The sequence below is a fragment of the Citrus sinensis genome, chromosome 3 (genome assembly GCF_022201045.2).
Source record: "Citrus sinensis cultivar Valencia sweet orange chromosome 3, DVS_A1.0, whole genome shotgun sequence".
In the NCBI taxonomy this organism is placed as follows: domain Eukaryota; kingdom Viridiplantae; phylum Streptophyta; class Magnoliopsida; order Sapindales; family Rutaceae; genus Citrus; species Citrus sinensis.
The window spans coordinates 342,713-361,308 of NC_068558.1; the positions used below are offsets into that span (position 1 = coordinate 342,713).

Consider the following 18,596-nt stretch of genomic DNA (forward strand, 5'->3'; position numbering starts at 1 on the left):
AAATTCAACTGAAATTTAAAGGATAAATATAAATTATGAAATGAGGTGGGTGTAAAAAGTTTGTTAAAAGAATAATTTATCTAAATATTTAATTGAATTTCCATTCACAACAGGAAATGTACTAAATTTGCGTTAAGTTATTTGAGTAGTTTAATTTTTTTTTTTTTTTTTTTTTTTTACCCAGAAAGAAAAATGAGTTTTAAAAGAAATTTTGAGGGGTGTCAAAAGACCTACCTAATAGAAATTAGAAAATGTAATCATAAATCGAGTGATGTAATCACAGACTGCATGAGGGGCCGTTGATTGTGGCTATAACAATAGACAAGCCCATGTATAACAGAAGGCGGACCTTCAAAGCTAAGTTCCCCCCAAAAGGCCGAACATATTGATATCGGCACAATTCTAAAGGCAAGAACAACAATCTGATTCTCAGCTTAAAGAAAACTTAAGACTGCAGAGGGATACACAAATAATTCATGGAACAGGGAAAAGAGTTCTGGATGTTTACGGCGCGTTCCGAAAATGTGTTGATTACTTGGTTTGCTGGCTACATTCCATGAATTTTTTTATTAAAAAAAAGAAAAAGAAAAAGAAAGAAAGAGGAGTGAGTGAGATTATTGCAAGCGAGGTTTTGGTACTAGTAAAGCTTACAAGAAGATTCATCACTGATAATGACGCTGTGGTCTGTGCAAGTAAAATTAGTTAATAATCGATCAGGAACAAAGAGGGCAAAGCACTAACCCATTCTCATTACAATCCGGACACCTCAGGGCAGCAGTCTTCCCACGCGGTTGCATGTTGATGACCAATTTACAGCTGCCATTGCAGCGAAAACAGGGGAAAAACCTGACATCAGCACAGCCTTGACACACCCCCTTGAGCTTCCTGATGGGTATGCCTTCGATCAACTCACCGAACCAACCCTCTTCAACAATTCTCAAAACCTCTTCGGCCCCACCGACGTACCTCCCTTTAACGAACACCCTGGGTAGGACTGGGGGTAGGGGTTGCACGCTACTCTCTGCTTCTTCTTCGTCTTTACTATTATCATTATCATTATTATTACTATTATTGCTGCTGCTGCTCCTCCTCCTCCTCCTCATCATCAATTCCCTCAACTCTTCCTTGAACCCACGATCCATTGACACATCCCTTTCGCTAACCGCCACTCCGAAATTTTCAATTACTGATTTCGCCGCTTTGCATGCTTCATATGTCTTCCGTATCCCTCTCAATGTCGTTGTGTATATCACCACCTTATTTTCTCCATCTGGCGGGCATATTCTTTCAAATCTTTCCAATACGCTCTTGATGACTGCACTGTTAGCACTTGGGTTTTCTTTGGCTTTCCGCAGGCTATTGTTGTCGCTCTCCCCCAAACCGGACATCAGTTCCCAGGAGTTTATGACTTCTGCCCTAACCGGCTCGCCCGGGAGTATGGATCCGAGGGTGAACCTCTGTGGCCGGGTCGGCGGAGTCGTCGCCGGTGGGTCCACATTCAAGAGGCCATAGGTGGTGGAAGTCAGCGACACTATGTGCTGACTCAGCGCCGAGCTACCGAGTTGACTCAACTCGTCTTCTTGGTTTAGCAAATTTGATGAGGCGCAGCCCATTGTCTTTCTCCAATCTGGTTTTGAAATTTTTTACTGAGAGGGAAAGAGAGAGATATCAGATCAGACCAGAGATTCTAAGAAGGCGTTGTACTTGTACATGCTGCAGGCAGGTAAGTTTAAGTTTAAGACTGACTCTACAACTTCAAAGAAAGATTGTATGTCCAAATTCTACGAATAATAATTAATTAATTAATTAAGTGTCATTATAACATTGTCAGATTTGGGTTCATTCAATTTTCAAAACTTTGATGGCACTGTCACACGAGCTTGAGGCTTGGGCGCTAAAGTTTTAATTCAAATTGAATGCGGCGCTAAAGTGGAGCCTCGAAGTCCGTTTCCTTTTCGGGGCTTTGATAATATTACCTCCCCGCCTGTGCTGACTGGCCCCTTGGGCCCTGATTGAACGCCTCATTCGGCCCAGTGGTGGTGCTGACTGACCCACTGGCGGCCGGCCCAATGCTTTTTCAGGTGCCTGCAAAATTTTGCTGCCAAGCAATAATAATAATTTCCTCATCAATCATTCAAACGAATTGCGGGCCTCTTTTATCCACGCATCAGTCAAATTTTCTGGTCCAAGTGATGACCCAGCTTGAAAATTCAAAATTGGTTTTTGGTGCAGAACAGAACCAGTGAATAACATTTGCATTATTTATAATTACTATCCTCAGCAAAATGTCAATTAATTTGCTACCTGTTTGTTTATATTGAAGAACGAACACAAGAATCATAAATCATTATTGGAAAGTACAGCAGAGAATCAGACACCCAGTTTGACCGGCTACCGGGAAATGAAGCCTGACTCTTCGAGTTACAGCTACTCGGAAGAAAAGCAAGAAACAGGTTTCCTCGTCAAAGCAACTAGATGATAAGTTCGATTTTGGTCTTCGAGGACCCTGCCATCCAATAATATAATAATACTACTATATATATATATATATATAATAGTATAATACATAGATGAAGTAATCTCTTATCTCTTTTCTCTCTTGTCCTTAAGCTGCTGCTCAAGACACGTGATGACAATGGGTTTGGTCAGTTGGTTCTTAAAGAGTAAAATAAAAGCATGCTCAATCGAAAAGCTTTTAGCTAGTAGCCATCCCCAACAAACTTACTTTGGATTCTTTTCCACATTAAAAACTCCGGTCTCTCATGTCATGTACTGTGATAATTTCTTACACATTACAAAGTTATTGACAGTGTCCCTCTGACACCTCCTCTAGTTTTTTTTTTTGTTTCCCACACCCCAATGCCGCCAGCAAATTAACACCCATATGCTCTTAAATTTGCAGACATATTGGAGTTCGTACCATGTAGATTCCTGACTTTTACAAATGAACATTACTCACTCTCCTTTCTTTCTCTCTCCCTTTAATTCTTCACGATCATAATGGTGAAGAAATCAAATTAAGACACCATCGCCATGCATATAAGCTAAAAGCTTTCTGGCTTCAGATTCGTTGTATTCAATTAATATTCATAGCTGCCTTGCAACTCTTCATGGGAAAGAAGAGTGGTATCTCGTGGTTCACAATAGTGAAAAGGGCATTTAGGTCCCCTTCTAAAAATGATAATGAGAAAAGAAACAGCAGAAGGAGAGAGGATGAATTTGAGCTGGAAGAGGAAGAAAAGGTGCGTAACACTAACATTACACTGCATTCACGCTGTCAATTTCTGCCTTGAATAAAAATTTTCAGGCGTTGCGTATGTTTTTTGAGTTTGTGCAGAAAAGAGAGAAAAGGAGGTCGCTTTTTCGAAAGGCTGATTGTACAGATGATGTACTATTACAACGATGCGAAGCTAAGATGGCAGCAATTAGTAGTGCTAATACTCGTACAACAAAACCAATGAACCCTATTTTAGCTTCTGAGCAGGGGCGCGCATATGCACTGGCTGCAGCTACTGCGGCAGCGGCTATGGAGATTGTTAGGCACTCTAGGCCAGCTTCCAGTAATTATGTTAGGGAACACTACGCTGCTACAGTTATTCAAACATCTTTCAGAGGCTATTTAGTAAGTGCTATATATGTATTGCATTAACACAGATACATATGCATGACATTATATATACATGCATGGTATATGTATGTATATGTATTTAAAGATAATGATCGGGTTCATAAATCATAGTTACTTTGATTATTGAAGGCAAGGAGAGCTTTGCGTGCACTCAAAGGGCTAGTGAAGCTTCAGGCTTTAGTGAGAGGACAAAATGTTCGACATCAAGCCAAGTTAACTCTTAAACGCGTACAAGCTTTGGTTAGAGCTCAAGATATGGTGCGTGATCAACGAACAAGGTTCTCACATGAGGGGAGCAGAAGGTCGTTGTTTGCTGAAACCAACGATTTCTGGGACTCTAAAAACCTTCATGACATTAAAAGTAGAAAGTCAATGGTAAGTCACTTGTGTTTCTCTTCATTGTCAATTGTTTGTTTATAAACTTCATATATTCTGGAGATGAATAGGAGAAGTTTTAGAATAAATTACATATAATATAATGAATTAATACATGTATCGTGTATCACATGTGTAACTAAATTTTACAAAACAAATACTTAGATATTAATTTTTCATAAAAGCAAATATGTCTATTATCATTTATTTTTTGTATAGCTAACAAGATATTTAAAAATTTCTCTAGCTAGTCCTTATTTTAATGAATTAATTAAGACGTTTATTTTAACAGTCCAGTAACAACAATGCAAGTGGCACCATTACCATAGCCGATTGGAATGACCATCCATGTACAAGCCAGGGGATAAAGGAAGCTGTTATGAAACGCGAAAAGACACTAGCTTATGCTTTCTCAAACCAGGTTAGTTACTCATCGATCTCCTTCATTAAGGAGAAAGTGTTCGACTCTGTTTCGGGTTTGGAAACTAAACTATAATGAGTCTTATTAATATGATTCTAATAACACTATCTTAATTCCTATCAAGGTATGGAGGTCTCGCAGGAATCCATCAGCGGGTGATGAAAGGGAACTAGATGAGAGAACAAAATGGCTTGATCGGTGGATGGCTACTAAGCAATGGGAAAATAGTGCTACTAGAGCTTCAACTGATAGAAGAGACCACATTATGAAGACCGTAGAAACTGATGCATCCAGGCCAAAATATCAAAACCAAAAGCAACCAAGGCCGCCGGTCTCCATTGGCATTGCCTCTCCACTTCACAGGGCGCAACCAAATCTCTTTTTCCACCAATCTCCAGCTCTCACGCCGTCTCCATGCAAAACCAAGCCAATTCAAGTCCGTTTGGCTAGCCCTCGAAGCTTTCTGAAAGAACAAACAAGTTTTTCAGCTGCACAAACCCCTACATTAAATGGGGTTGCTGCTGCAACTTCTACAATGCCTAATTACATGGCTGCCACTGAGTCTGCCAAAGCTAAGGCTCGTTCACAGAGCGCACCGAGGCAGAGGGCATCAACGTCAATGCTGCCGAGAGAGCGAAGCGGGTCAGTGAAGAAACGCCTTTCTTATCCAGCTCCAGAGCCACATTGTTGCCAGAACTCGAGAAGCAGCAGCTTCAAGAGTGTCCCGGCTGGTTGTGGTGGCTATAGTTCTGGAATGGAGCAGCTCTCAAATTACTCTTCCTGCTATGCAGAAAGTTATGGTGGTGAAATTTCTCCATGCCCCTCGGGATCAAGATTTTCTCTCAATCTGTGGGAGTAAATTAGTTACTCGTATACTTTCCCCGCATCTTATTCCTCGCATGCCGCTAAGATCAAGTTTAACCAAGTTCAAATTTTCCTTTTACGAATCTTAGCAACGGATGAATTTGTAAATGCTTGGTGATATGATAATTTAGTATGCCTAATTAGTTGTACTAGTTTTACTAAACCACAAAGCATATTAATTATATATAAAAACATTGGTCATGGAAGTAGGTAATAACACCAAACTATAACAGTTGAAGGAATTTCTAATTAGATTGTTGTTGGCTAATGTTCAACTGATCAAATCCAACTTCATTACAGCCAACATTTTCCATTCCACTGGTAGTCGGTAGATACACAAAACATAATGGGCTCAAAGTCAAGTCGTTGCAGCATGCACCACGTATTTACGCATTAGCTTTTTAGCTGCTAGTAGTGGTGCTAGTGCTGCAGCCGTGAGGAGATGCAGCATTCGAATCTGATTTAACACTGCTTGCAGTACCAAGGCACAATACTTCAGCCAATGGTCCACCAGGTGGTGAACCCATTCCTGAAACGTGGTTCATCCAGTGGGGTCTCAAAGCCCCAGCATTTTCTCTTTCTGATCCCATGGTTCCGAGACTGGCCATCAAAGCATTTTCGTTTCTCTCAATAGTTTCATTTCCACCAGACATTGACAATGTAAGGGAAGAGAGTGGCAGCTTCTCATTCGAGGAAACAAAGCAATTGCTGGTGCTGCCCATTCCGTCCTCATCGGCCATATTTTCCCCTCCAAGTCCAAGCGACCAAGCATCGATGAAGTGCCTAGTCTCCTGTGTTTGCTGTGCATGGTGGGAAACCATTTTGGGGCTAAGTAACAAAGAGTATTGGTCATGTAGCCGCTGAGCGTCAAAAGCAAGATCATCACCACTCAAATTATTTGAGTTGATGAGATGTTCTTTATGATGATGATGATGGCCACCGTATTTGCTGGTGTTTTGGAGCCATTCTTGGTTGGAATTACTAGCAACAGGCATTGTCTCCCCTTTCATGAACCATTCCAAGCTTCTTCACGGGCAAGCCAGAAATTACAAGCTAGAGTTACATCATACATAATAAAGTATAAAAGACAAACCAAAAGGCCCACCCAGTCCCACACCATATGGGAACAAAGACAGAATCGTAAAAAAATTGAGATTCAATTATAACATTAGAATATGATTAAATGAGCCATAGAAGTCACAACAAAACACAAAAACACCATTGTTGAAATCCCAACTAACCTTGGTTGTTCTTGTTGTTCACTTAATGCAATAGAAGAGGCCATGTACTTTGGATAAGACTTGTTGAGGGTACTGTTGTGGACACTTTGATGAAGGCTGCTGTTGTGGCCTCGGTGGGCTGGTAATTCCACAGGCTTTCTTGAACGGGGACGGCTCTTATGAGAGTGGCGCTCACAATATTTCTGTTCAGGAGCCACATCTCTAGAGCACCTCCATTTCTTTCCGTCTGTTCTTCTACACCTCCATGGCTCTGGATCCGAGCTGCTATTATTGCTCAACAATCTTAATTCCATTGACCCTTGCACCACTATTTTGAACAGAATAACTGATTCAATACAACTCTCTCATGCATATATAATAAAATCGAGAAATTTTAAACATAATGATTTGATTAAAATAACTGGAAAGAGGAAGGAAAAGAGATTAGTACTATTTGGTTGACAGGAAGGAAGAACCCTCGAAGTTGAAGGGCTTTTGGTTATGGGTAAGAGAAGTTCATGAGGAATGGGAGCAGAAGCCATCATGTACTTGTATATCAATGTCTGTCTCTCCAGTTCTTGCAACTGAGCAGCAGTAAACGCTAATCTCAAATTCACAGCTGCTGCTGCTGCTGCCATTTCTCCTACAGTAGTTGCACACCTTACACAGTTTATATAACATACGTATTATTATAAAGTTATATTATTCTTTTTTTTCCATTCCTATTGCCACCTTCCCCCCCCCCCCCCCCCCCCCCCCCCCGGCGGGGAAAAAAAGAAATCAATAAGTTGTGCTAAAACGACCAAGGATTTATTTTCTCTATTCTTTAGGCTTTAGTACTAATAATACCGCCGGGGGGAGGGGGGTGTGGAGGGTATTTGGAAGGAGGAGGATGGGCACTTAATTTACATGGTTTAAGAAAAAAAAAAAGAGAGAACTTGAGTAATATTACCTGAGGCTGAGGCTGAGGCTGAGGAATTAAAGTGAAAGAAAGAATCAGTAATAGAAGGAGGGCTTAAAGACTTCGACGCCAGTACTGCTGCTGCACTGTTGGTACCAGATCTAGAAGCAGCACCGACAACATCGTATATATCGCTCATACAAGCAACCTGATTGCTTGCGTTACATAATATGGACCCACCACAACCACTAGCACCACCACCAGCAGTTAATATTTCACAAGAAGTTGAAGAAGAAGATAACAATAACTGAGGAGATTGATAATTATTATTATTGTTAATATCATAATTAACAGCACTACTACTACTACTACTAGTACTAGTAGTACAGGAACATGAACGTGAACATGATGAGCTTTCTTGCATCCTCAAACCCAGCCCTCCGAAATTACTTGCTACTGCTCCTTTCTTTTCCCCCCCACAATATAACTAACTTCTTGTACCCATGAAAATGAAATTAAAATTCGTCTTCAAAAAGACAACTTTCCCATCAACAAATTTAAAATATTTAACTGGATCTCTCAAACCCAAATCATAATTCACAAACAAAAACTTCAACACCACACTCTCTTTATTTTTTCTTTGTGGAGATAAAAGCGGGTTTGGTTAGCGGTGCAGCCATTTTTGAGCCATGCGTTTTGGTTCCTTAGCTTCCAACATTCGCACCTCTTATGGAATAAAGACAAGAATTTACATATCTCTCTCTCTCTCTCGCTCACACGCAGACGCGCATCTAACGTTTCTCTTTTTCTCGTTAAGTATAAGTTGATGATCTTATTATTGCATGAAGTTTTTGTGTTACCGCTTCGATTGATTTTGACTACCTGGGATAAGAGGAACACTCATTGGCTCTGGCAAACTTAACTAAGTTCCGATTTACTAATTTTGACTCAATCGACTAACGGTCCCCGTCAAGATTGTCACTTTCCGTCAAGCATGCCGTTAAGTGTGGCTTGCAAGTTGCATCGAAGATTGGGAGTTTGGGCCCACTTGGTTTTCTTGTTTTGCTGTGGGACTGAGGGGGGACCAAAATGCAAAATTTGGATTGTGACGCACTAACTAATTCTCAATTGGGCTCCCTCCTGGTGATTTATTTGTTGGATTGGACACATGGAATTGGGAATTTGATGAAATTTTTTCAAATATAAACCGTAGTTGATGTTTCTGCTAATACTGTGTATGATGATGTTAGAACATTATTTGCTGATGGTGACCGTTGAAAGGAAGGCTAAGGCTATGGCCATGGCATCATTATAATTATAACAGGCTTGTTTAAGCAACCTATAACCTAAACCTAGTCGAAGCCATATTGGGGGTTAGATAATAACAGTAGTTGCTTGTAGCTGGCTAGCTGAATACGATGAGATAGCAGTGAGAGTGACGTGTCATCACGAGCCCCAAGGCCGAGCCAACCCAAAGCTTTAATGCTTTATCTTTACTTGTGTGGGTGAGCATTGATTCTCTGAGACCACGCATGCACTTCGTATCTATTCGAGACTATTTCTCTCTCTCCCTCTTTTTAAGTTTTATTTTATGAAGGTTGTTATGTTATATAATCATCTAACATATGTGATTATATAATAATGGTTAAATTTTTATCCAATAATTGTGAAAATAAAATATTTTTTTATCTAAAATTTTCACTATTATTGAATGAAATTTAACGAATGTTACATAATCATGTATGTTATAGATGAGTAGGAGTAGTGGTGGGGGTTGAGAAGCAGCAACAATGGCGTCAATCGGCAGCAACAAGTGTTCTTTCTTCTTAGTCAATATCTCTGTTTTCTATTTTTAGCACTTGTATTATTATTATTTTTTTGGGACAAATTGATTAGGTTAGAATCATATTCGATATGTATGTTGTAGACAAATAAGTCATTTGATTTTATTTTTTTTGGTTATTTAGATGGGTAAAATAGTCATTTAATGTTTAGAGGTAAAACTATCATTTCATCAATATTATGTTAATTTCAATAACATAGTTATGACGGCAGTGGATAATTGAAACTTTTTGTAACTTTAGATAGATTTGTGCCAAAAAAAAAAATTATTTGCGTTTTTTTAAAAAAAAACCAAAAATTAAAGTGGTCGGTGGATAATTTCCCTTTAATAAATATTATCTACTCCACTACTAGACTTATACAGTAGAATATCTAAATATGAATACTCTATATAGGAATAACCTCTTCATAGTAATAAAAATTTATGGTCCCAACTTGGGACCTATTATAATTAGGAATAAACTCCATATTGTAATAAGTTATATTTTTTGTAGGTCCCGTCTTAATAAACTTACCTCTCCATAGTAATGATATTTTAAAAATATATGCCATGTTACATTAAATAATTAAGATGGAATAAAATATCTTTTTAAAATTACTTGTGACAATGATTTGTTCTTTAAAATTGCAACCACATCTTTCAATTTACGGGTATTGTTGAGTGTTAGAAAATGCATATTTATAAAGGAGAAAACCATCGTTTTACATTTCAAGTCTTACTAACAACCCTTACTTTTATGTATTTAATATTCTTGTGATTTAATTACGTGTGTTTTATTTTAATTAAGTAATTTATGTATTTTAGGGGCATTATAGTCATTTCACAATAAAGGAGAGATCAGACGGCAAAACGGACATCACTTTTGAACTCAGGACGGTCGAAAACCTTAGGAGGAGCATAAAAGGAAAAATGACACTATTCACATGTACGGTACTATTCACATATACGGGACTGTATACGTTACTGTTCACGGCACTGTTCACATAGACGGATCGATGATGTGGCATTGACTGATGAGGTGTCACGATCCTGTTGGACTAAAATTCTTATGTACTGTTGATGGTGACGTGGCAGCATATCAGTGGACGAAAAATTTCGCGTACGGTGCATGCATCACACAGGATTATTTTCAACCAAACCGCGTTACTGTTCATCCGGGTCAAACTGCGTTACTATTCAAAGTCGGGTCAAACCGTGTTACTGTTCATCCGCGTGGTCAAACTGTGGACTGTTGACTGATGACGTGGCGCAATCCTGAGCGTCCAAACTGTTTTTAATCCGATGGCCATGATTTACTCCATGTATCTATAAAAAGGGGGCCTCTCCCCCCTAATTCGATATCTCTGAATCCATTTTTGGGATCCATTTTCTGTAATTCCCTCTCCATCTTGTATTTTCTTCGTATTTTAATAAATTTCCATTTTGCCCCTAGTTCAACTATGAGTGGCTAATTTTCTTTCAAGCTTGGGTTGAAGGTGAAGTCTCAACATGTGTCATGGGCTTAATTTGGTAAATTTATTTTCTCTTCCCCTCTAGTTTTTGTGGATGTTTTGACTTCTCGTCGACAAATAATAATAATCTTGTCTAGATACCGCCTTGGTTACACCGGCCCTCTAGTACAAGGTTATTATTATTTGGCACGGTAAGCCCTTAGCACCATATTAATTAGAGCGTGGTTCATGAGGTGTGGATTCCCCCCTCATGATTTAATTGGCATTAATAAGGAATATTTAGCCCATGATGCATGTTGATGCGGATCCGAATACCCAAGTACGTCATTTCAATAGAATTATCTTCAATTTATTCTCGCCATTGCAAGTCCAATTTTAGAATTTATTATCGCCATTTCAATTCCAATTTTAGGATAATTTAAATCACTTCCACCACAATTCCAACCACCAATTTACAAAATTAATTCTATACATAATTAAAATCCACCTCCTCGTGGGATCGACACTCGTCACCATTAATCTATACTACAATAGATTTGTGCGCTTGCGAGTACATTAAAATTTGCACAACAGGTATGTATTAATTGATCAGCATAGACATCTTCTTTTTGAAGCCAAAACATTTCTAATTTCTCAAGTATATTTGTAGTTTCCTGGTATGAAACCTTTTGTATTAGTTTTTTTAAAACTATATATCTTTTTTATTAATATATATCCATTGAATTTGACTCACGTACTAATTTATTTATTAATGTATATACATTAAATTTGACACACTTATTAATTGATTAATACATAACATAATTTACCTCTATATCACTTGCATTAGGGATAATTAAGCAAAGACAATAATTTTTGTACTATACCTCTATTGAATTATAACGTCTTTATAAGAATAAATTTCTCCAATTTCAATAATATGACTACGTAGAGGTTTTACTGTATTATTGAGCAATGAATCTGGTAGCTTGAGCAGATTTTTTGTTGTTTTGCCTAAGCAAATGCAATGACCCTAAAGATCGATCTGCGGAAGGAAATAGTACATGAGTGCTTTCTAGGATCTCTCTCCTTGTGAGTTTTCTCTGAAAACTTACAACGATGAGGGGAAAAATAGAGGCGTCATGGCTCCTTTAAGTCACTCTGATGTGGGTGGGTTTTCTTACTATTGTTTTTTATCACTTTCATTATTTAATGTTGAGTAGTTGGTGAATTTCTCTTTCAAAAGTCCGTTCCTTAAAGGCTCCAAGCTCCAAGCTAATCCTTTCTAGCCTGCGAGTCTGTGTGGTAGAGAGGATGGACCCAGAGGAGCTAATCAGAAGATGTAGAGCGATAAAGTTGAGTGATGAAGAGGAGGGAAGAGTTTCTTTCAAGAGTAAAATGAAGGCCACAGGGGAAAAAATAGTTGCGGGGTGTTTGATCGGGAAAGTTCTGCATACGAGGGGAGTCAATATTGAGGGGTTGAAGTCTGTTTTGCAAAAGGTTTGGAGAACCTCATGCGAAGTAAAGATAGAAGGTCTAGGTGATAATGTGTTCATGTTTAAGTTTGGAACTGAGGCGGACAAGAGAAGTATATTAATGGGTGGCCCTTGGCACTTTGACAGAGCACTCATTGTGCTCACCGAACCAGCGAGAATTGGTGATGTAAAAAAGCAGAAATTAAATCAGGCATCTTTCTGGGTGCAGATACACGATGTCCCCATCATGTGTATGTCAAAGGAGATGGCTCTGGAGCTAGGGAATGTCATTGGAAAAGTTGAAGAAGTTGAAACAGATGCAACAGGGGAATGCTTTGGACAATTTTTGAGGTTGAGAATTTCTGTGGATGTCACGAAGCCCTTGAAGAAACTAATTGAGCTAGAGCAAGATGGGGAGGATAAGGAAGACATTCCTATGCGGGTCATGTACGAAAGACTGCCGGATTTTTGCTTCTGTTGTGGGCGGGTAGGTCACCAATACAGAGAGTGTGTCCACTATAAATCTCAGTCCAAGGATGAAATGCCGTATGGTCCATGGCTTAAAGCACTCACGATTACTGAGAAATTGAAACAGGGTAGAAGGAAAGATAGATGGGATTCAGATATCAGAAACAATCATCCAAATGCTTCAGATCTAATAAAAAGGGCTGGAGAAAATGAAATGATGGAGAAAGACCAACAGAATGGACGGGTTCATGAAACAGGATACGGATTCAATAGGCCTGAATGGGATTCGGGCATGGGGAGTTTGAGTGGAACGAGGAGCAGGGATCAATTGGGGACTGGGGAGAAATTAATGAACGAGGCAACAAAGACTGCAGAGCCAGCGGCCAGCCGTAATGTCAGTACAAATCAAGCAGAGGGAGGTGCAGTGCTGTGGGAGATGGACAAGGAAGCGGGAACTATAGATGGAAAAGAAAAAGAGTGGGAAGCGAACCTCCAACATAAAAAGTCAATAAAAATGCAAAAGGTGGGATTAAATAGAGCGGGAAAAGGGGAGCGGGAAGAAAATGTAAGAAAAGGCAATATAGTAGAGGGGGACCACAAGCTAAACATGTATATGTGTTCACACCAAATGGAATCAGAAGTGGAGAATGGAGAGAATGGGCTCAGAATGGATAAATCAAAGCCCAAGCAAAAAAAGTGGAAATTTCAAGCCCGCAACGTAGAAGGGAATATGGAAACAAATGAAGAAGTTATGGGATTAAAAAGGTGGAGTAGCTCAATGAACTGGGAAAGCCCGAAACCAAAAAAGTGCAAAGGGAACAGCCCACAAAAAATAGGGAGCAACCAACGGTCTGGAAAAGTCTTGGCAATAGAGGGGCTCGGCTTTGAAAATGTGGAGGAGGAAGACAAGGGGGAGTTTGAGAATGCTGGAAATGAGAAATCGGCGGTGGCTGGGAAACAGCCCCGCCGACAGCCATGAAAATCGTTAGTTGGAATGTTCGGGGGCTGGGAAATGACCGAACGTTCTGAGAAGCCCAGCAGCTTTTGCGTGAGCATATGCCTGAAATTATGTTCCTCTGTGAAACTAAATTGAAGGTTAAGCAAATGCAAGAGAAAGCAAAGAGGTTGAGATATCAAAACTGCTTCGCAGTTAATAGAGAGGGTTTGGGGGGCGGTTTGGCTTTATTGTGGAATGAAGAGGTTACAGTTGATATCAAGTCTTACAGTAAACACCATGTTGATGCTGTGGTGCATAGTGAAAATGGAAGCTATTGGAGGTGCACGGGCGTTTATGGACATCCGGAATCCGAAAAAAAAAAACACACTTGGGAGCTGCTGAGAAGGTTAGCACAATTGTCCTCATTACCATGGCTGTGTGTTGGGGATTTTAATGAAGTGTTGAGCTTAAATGAGAAGATTGGGGGAAAGGAGAAACGAGTAAATGAGGTGAATGAGTTTAGGAGAGCATTGAGGGACTGTGATTTGACAGATTTGGGAAGTTGCGGATATCATTTCACTTGGTCAAATAGGAGGTTTGGGCCTCACATAATCGAAGAGAAGCTCGATAGATTCTTGTGCAACAGAAAATGGGGAAGCTTCTATCAGGAAAAGGCAGCTTCGAATTTGACTTCGTGGAGTTCGGACCATATCCCAATTATGATGGAAGTGTAGGAGAAAGGCAGGGGAAATGGCTACTTAAAGAGAACGTATCCTAGACTCCATTATGAAGATATGTGGAGCCCGTACGAGAAGTGCAAGACAATTGTGAAACATGAGTGGAAGGAGCAGTGCTGCTGGAATAGTAGCAACCCGGTTGAAATCTTCAGGAAAAAATCGAAAGAATCCTTGGCTGAGCTGAAAATTTAGAGCAATGGAGAATTTAATGGAAGGAAAAAGAAGCTGGAGAAACTTGTAAACAAGCTGGAAAAAATGAAAAAAGATTATTGTCATTTTGAAAGTGGAGATGAATTAAAACGAGTTGAAAATCAGATAGATAATATTCTAGCTGATGAAGAAATTTTTGGAAGCAAAGATCGAGAGCGGATTGGCTGAAAGAGGGTGATAGGAACACAAAATATTTCCATTCAAAGGCTTCAGCTAGGAGGAAAAAAAACAGAATCCAGGGCATTGAAGATGAAAATGGTGTTTGGACTGAAGATGCCGAGGTAGTAGAAAGGCTTTTTGGTGATTATTTTACAAATATTTTTACTACATCAAGCCCATCTCCAACCCAGCTGAATGCAGCTCTTGAAGCTGTGCCAGTTAAAGTTTCAGGGGAGATGAATAATCAATTAGACCAACTGTTCACGAAGGAGGAGATAGCCGAAGCTCTCGCTCAAATGTGCCCCACGAAGGCACCAGGTCTAGATGGTCTTCCGGCGGCCTTTTTCCAGAAGCATTGGAGCTCTGTTAATGAGGGGGTGGTTTCAACATGTCTGCACATCCTAAATGAGGGAGGTAATCTTACTCTTTTGAACCACACCTTTATTGCTTTAGTCCCGAAAGTGTCAAAGCCTAGGAAAGTGACAGAGTTCAGACCAATTAATCTTTGTAATGTCATTTACAGAATTGTCGCAAAAACAATAGCAAATAGACTCAAAATAGTTCTGAATGATATTATATCTTCCAATCAAAGTGCTTTTGTTCCTAATAGGCTTATAACTGATAACATAATCATAGGATATGAGTGTCTAAACAAAATTAGACAGAGCCGAGGGAGCCGAAATGGATTGATAGCTATGAAATTAGATATTAGTAAGGCCTATGATAGGGTGGAGTGGAGTTTTGTTAAAGGAACAATGCAAAAGCTAGGCTTTTCAGTGAGGTTGGTGGATTTGGTTATGAATTGCATCTCCACAGCTAGCTTTTCAGTCTTGATAAATGGAGTGGCAAAAGGTCTCATCCATCATCAACGTGGATTGAGACAAGGATGCCCATTTTCGCCATACCTGTTCATAATGTGTGCTAAAGTATTCTCATGTTTGCTGGTAAGAGCAGAAGGTCAAAACCTATTTCACGGCTTGAAATTCAGTAGAGAGATTTCGGTCACTCATCGTTTGTTCGCAGATGACAGCCTAGTGTTCACAAGAGCTTCTAATGCTGAGTGCAGAGAGCTAAAGAAAGTTTTTGACTATTACACTGCAGCCTCAGGGCAGATTTTCAATTATGAAAAGTCCTCTATGTTTTTCAGTTCTAGTACAAGTCAGCAGCTGGGGGAGGAAATAAGCAACATTTTTTATTTGGCTGTAGTGTCCAAGCATGAGAAATATCTAGGACTTCCTTCGATGGTGGGGAGAGCAAAAATCAGTTTCTTTAACGACATAAAGCTTCGAGTGTTGAGTAAATTATCAAGCTGGCAGAGTAAATGTTTTTCCAGTGGGGGGAAGGAAGTTCTTATAAAAGCGGTGGCTCAAGCGGTGCCCGCTTATGCGATGAGTGTTTTCAAAATCCCCCAAACCCTTTGCAGTGACATGGAAAAGGCTATAGCCAGGTTTTGGTGGGGTTCTACTGGAGGAAAAAAGAGTATTCACTGGTCTAGCTGGAATAGATTGTGCCAAGCAAAAACAAAGGGAGGGCTGGGATTTAGAGATCTTTCTTGTTTTAATCAAGCGTTAATAGCAAAACAAGGGTGGAGAATTCTTCACAAGCCTGATTCTTTAATGGCGAAAATTCTGAAAGCTAAATACTTCAAAGGTGCTGGATTTATGGAGGCTAAGTTGGGGTCTAACCCCTCTTTCGTGTGGAGAAGCATTCTCTGGGGAAGACATCTGCTAAAAGAGGGATTGAGGTAGAGGATTGGGAACGGGAAGCAAATCTCAGTGCACAGCAGAAATTAGATTCAGAATAGTGGCTTCAGTCCAGTCCCTTGGTCAAGTCTTCATCTTGAAGCTGTGGTGGCTGATCTGATAAAGGATGGGCTGCAATGGAATAGAGAACGAATAGCTCAAAGTTTCTCAGAGAACACTTCAGCAGAAATCTTAAGACTACCTCTCCCGAGAATTCCTCAACCAGATACTCTGATATGGCGGTTTGACAAGCATGGGAAATACTCAGCTAAGAGTGGCTACCAAATAGCTGTGAAGGAAAAATTCAAAGAAGGCCCAAGTTGTTCTGATAGCTCCAAATCACGATGGGATGTCGTCTGGTCCAATGAGCTTCCAGAAAAGGTGAAAATATTTATGTGGAGGGCTGTCAAAAATCTGCTTCCAACAACGAGCAACTTATGGAAAAGGAAAATTGTGGTGGAGCCAGTATGCGTAAGATGTGGGTGTAGGAGAGAAGATGTGGTCCATGCTTTGCTGGAATGTAAGGCTGTTAGAAGGGTTTGGAAAAAGACAGAATTTTACGAAGATATAAAGATGATGGCTCAACAAGATATCTTAAGCATGATCCAAGAAGTAGTTTTGAAAAGGAGCAAAGAGGGCAGGGAGATGGTAACTGCAATCTGTTGGGCTATCTGGCATTCAAGAAATCTCTAAATTTTTTAGGGGAAACAAGAGGACCCCCTATCACCAGTTGCAAGAGCAGAAGCCATAGTGGAATCCTACAAGAGGATAAAATACTCAAATGATCAAGTTGCCTTAAAGGCTCCCAAGAAAAAGATTCAGGCCTGGATGCCCCCCTCAGAAGGTTGGTACAAAGTGAATGTGGATGCTGCAATAAATTTTTCAACCCAGCAGGCGGGTCTGGGAGTAGTGATCAGGAACTCAAGGGGAAAGATCATAGCTGCAGCTATTAAGAGAGTTCCATATAGGGGTTCGGTGGTTGATATGGAGGCTGAGGCTGTCCTCTTTGGTATTCAAAATGCTTTTCAAGTAAACTGCAGGCCTATGATTATCGAATCAGATTCATCAGAGGCAGTGGAGCTTTCTATCAACAGAAAGGGTAGCTTGGCAGAGATAGCCTGGACAATTGCTGACATTCAGTTGTTTTTAAAGCACCAAAATCCCTCCAGAATTCAATTTGTCCCAAGAGTTTGTAATGCTTTAGCTGATTCATTAGCTAAATTAGCTTTAAGCTTTGAAAGACCTGCTCTGTGGCTGGAAAATTTTCCAGAAAATGTTTTGCTGTTGTTTTCAAAGTCAGTTTAATGGAAAGCTTTACTTTCCCTTCAAAAAAAAAAAAAAAAGATCGATCTGCGTTGTGCACTTTGTTCCATTTCTATCAATTTATTACTTAGTTTTTTTTTTTAATAAAAGGTATAAATTCATTTATCTATTTTGCACCTAATGCCTTTTGAAGAATAGATATAGATTGAGATTATGCATAAAAAAGATATTTTCTTTGCCTTATAGATCGACTCCAACTACGAGGTACAAGTGTGAATTTTAAGGCTAGGAAAACATTGTTCAGTTATTATACAAGGTGAATTATAAATAAACAAAATGTCTAACCTTAGATATAAACATTAAAATGTAAGGTGTCTGTGTTGGAGAAATAGGCAAACTCTAATAATATAATCAATCTTTTTCTTATACAAGCATAAAAATCATGAATTGAAATATAGTGATGCTACTGACTTGACAATAAAATAGAAGAGGAAGAATTTGTTAGAACAATTAATTTTTAGTGCAAACCATCACCTATAATGTAGGAATATTTATGTTGTATTAATAAGAATCAATAAATGAATATGCAAAAGTGTACCTGGATCTATAATACTTAATTGCTCTCTAGTCTCGTGTGGTTTGTCTTTCAAATCAATAGATTCTTCTAGAGAATCCTTTAAACTGCTCTATGCACTCCCTCTAACGATGGAATGTCAGTAAAAAATATAATAATACGTGTGACTTAGGGATTGTAACAACTTATATAAATAAGTTTTCCTGTTATTATTAAATATTTTTATTTCAACTCATCATAGAAATAAAAATTACACTTAAGTCTCTAAACATGAAAGATTCATGTCCTATTAGATATATTAAAGTCTAAATTACCGAAAACCTTAATGGATCACTTTTAATTGGACTTA

The 18,596-nt window shown here is 39.3% G+C and overlaps 4 protein-coding genes across 5 annotated transcripts; 2 read left to right on the forward strand and 2 right to left on the reverse strand.

The window, feature by feature from the left end:
• Window positions 1–267: 267 nt before the first annotated feature.
• On the reverse strand, window positions 268–1,771 carry LOC102616977 (uncharacterized protein At5g39865-like). The gene has a single exon (XM_015529772.3). It carries the CDS (start codon window positions 1,611–1,613, stop codon window positions 714–716), a length of 900 nt encoding a protein of 299 aa, XP_015385258.2. The 5' UTR covers window positions 1,614–1,771; the 3' UTR covers window positions 268–713.
• An 896-nt stretch (window positions 1,772–2,667) lies between these two features.
• LOC102617283 (protein IQ-DOMAIN 17) lies at window positions 2,668–5,385 on the forward strand. The gene is made up of 5 exons (XM_006477441.4): window positions 2,668–3,242; window positions 3,338–3,622; window positions 3,758–4,003; window positions 4,296–4,424; window positions 4,549–5,385. Exons 1-5 carry the CDS (start codon window positions 3,111–3,113, stop codon window positions 5,281–5,283), a joined length of 1,527 nt encoding a protein of 508 aa, XP_006477504.2. The 5' UTR covers window positions 2,668–3,110; the 3' UTR covers window positions 5,284–5,385.
• Window positions 5,386–5,515: 130 nt separating this feature from the next.
• LOC102630143 (growth-regulating factor 7-like) lies at window positions 5,516–8,240 on the reverse strand. Of its 2 annotated transcripts, none has more exons than XM_052438768.1 (4): window positions 7,461–8,240; window positions 6,960–7,151; window positions 6,530–6,836; window positions 5,516–6,311 (listed from the first exon to the last, which is right to left on the reverse strand). In XM_052438768.1, exons 1-4 carry the CDS (start codon window positions 7,831–7,833, stop codon window positions 5,690–5,692), a joined length of 1,494 nt encoding a protein of 497 aa, XP_052294728.1. In that variant the 5' UTR covers window positions 7,834–8,240; the 3' UTR covers window positions 5,516–5,689. The 2 variants fall into 2 exon arrangements, with proteins under 2 accessions (XP_052294728.1, XP_052294727.1); XM_052438767.1 differs by having other exon boundaries at window positions 5,516–6,314; window positions 7,461–8,229.
• A 5,441-nt stretch (window positions 8,241–13,681) lies between these two features.
• Window positions 13,682–17,715, forward strand: LOC107176066 (uncharacterized). Its single transcript, XM_052437984.1, has 4 exons — window positions 13,682–14,292; window positions 14,658–16,412; window positions 16,500–17,058; window positions 17,113–17,715. The coding sequence occupies exons 1-4, from the start codon at window positions 13,682–13,684 to the stop codon at window positions 17,713–17,715; spliced, it is 3,528 nt and encodes a 1,175-aa protein (XP_052293944.1).
• Window positions 17,716–18,596: the final 881 nt, after the last annotated feature.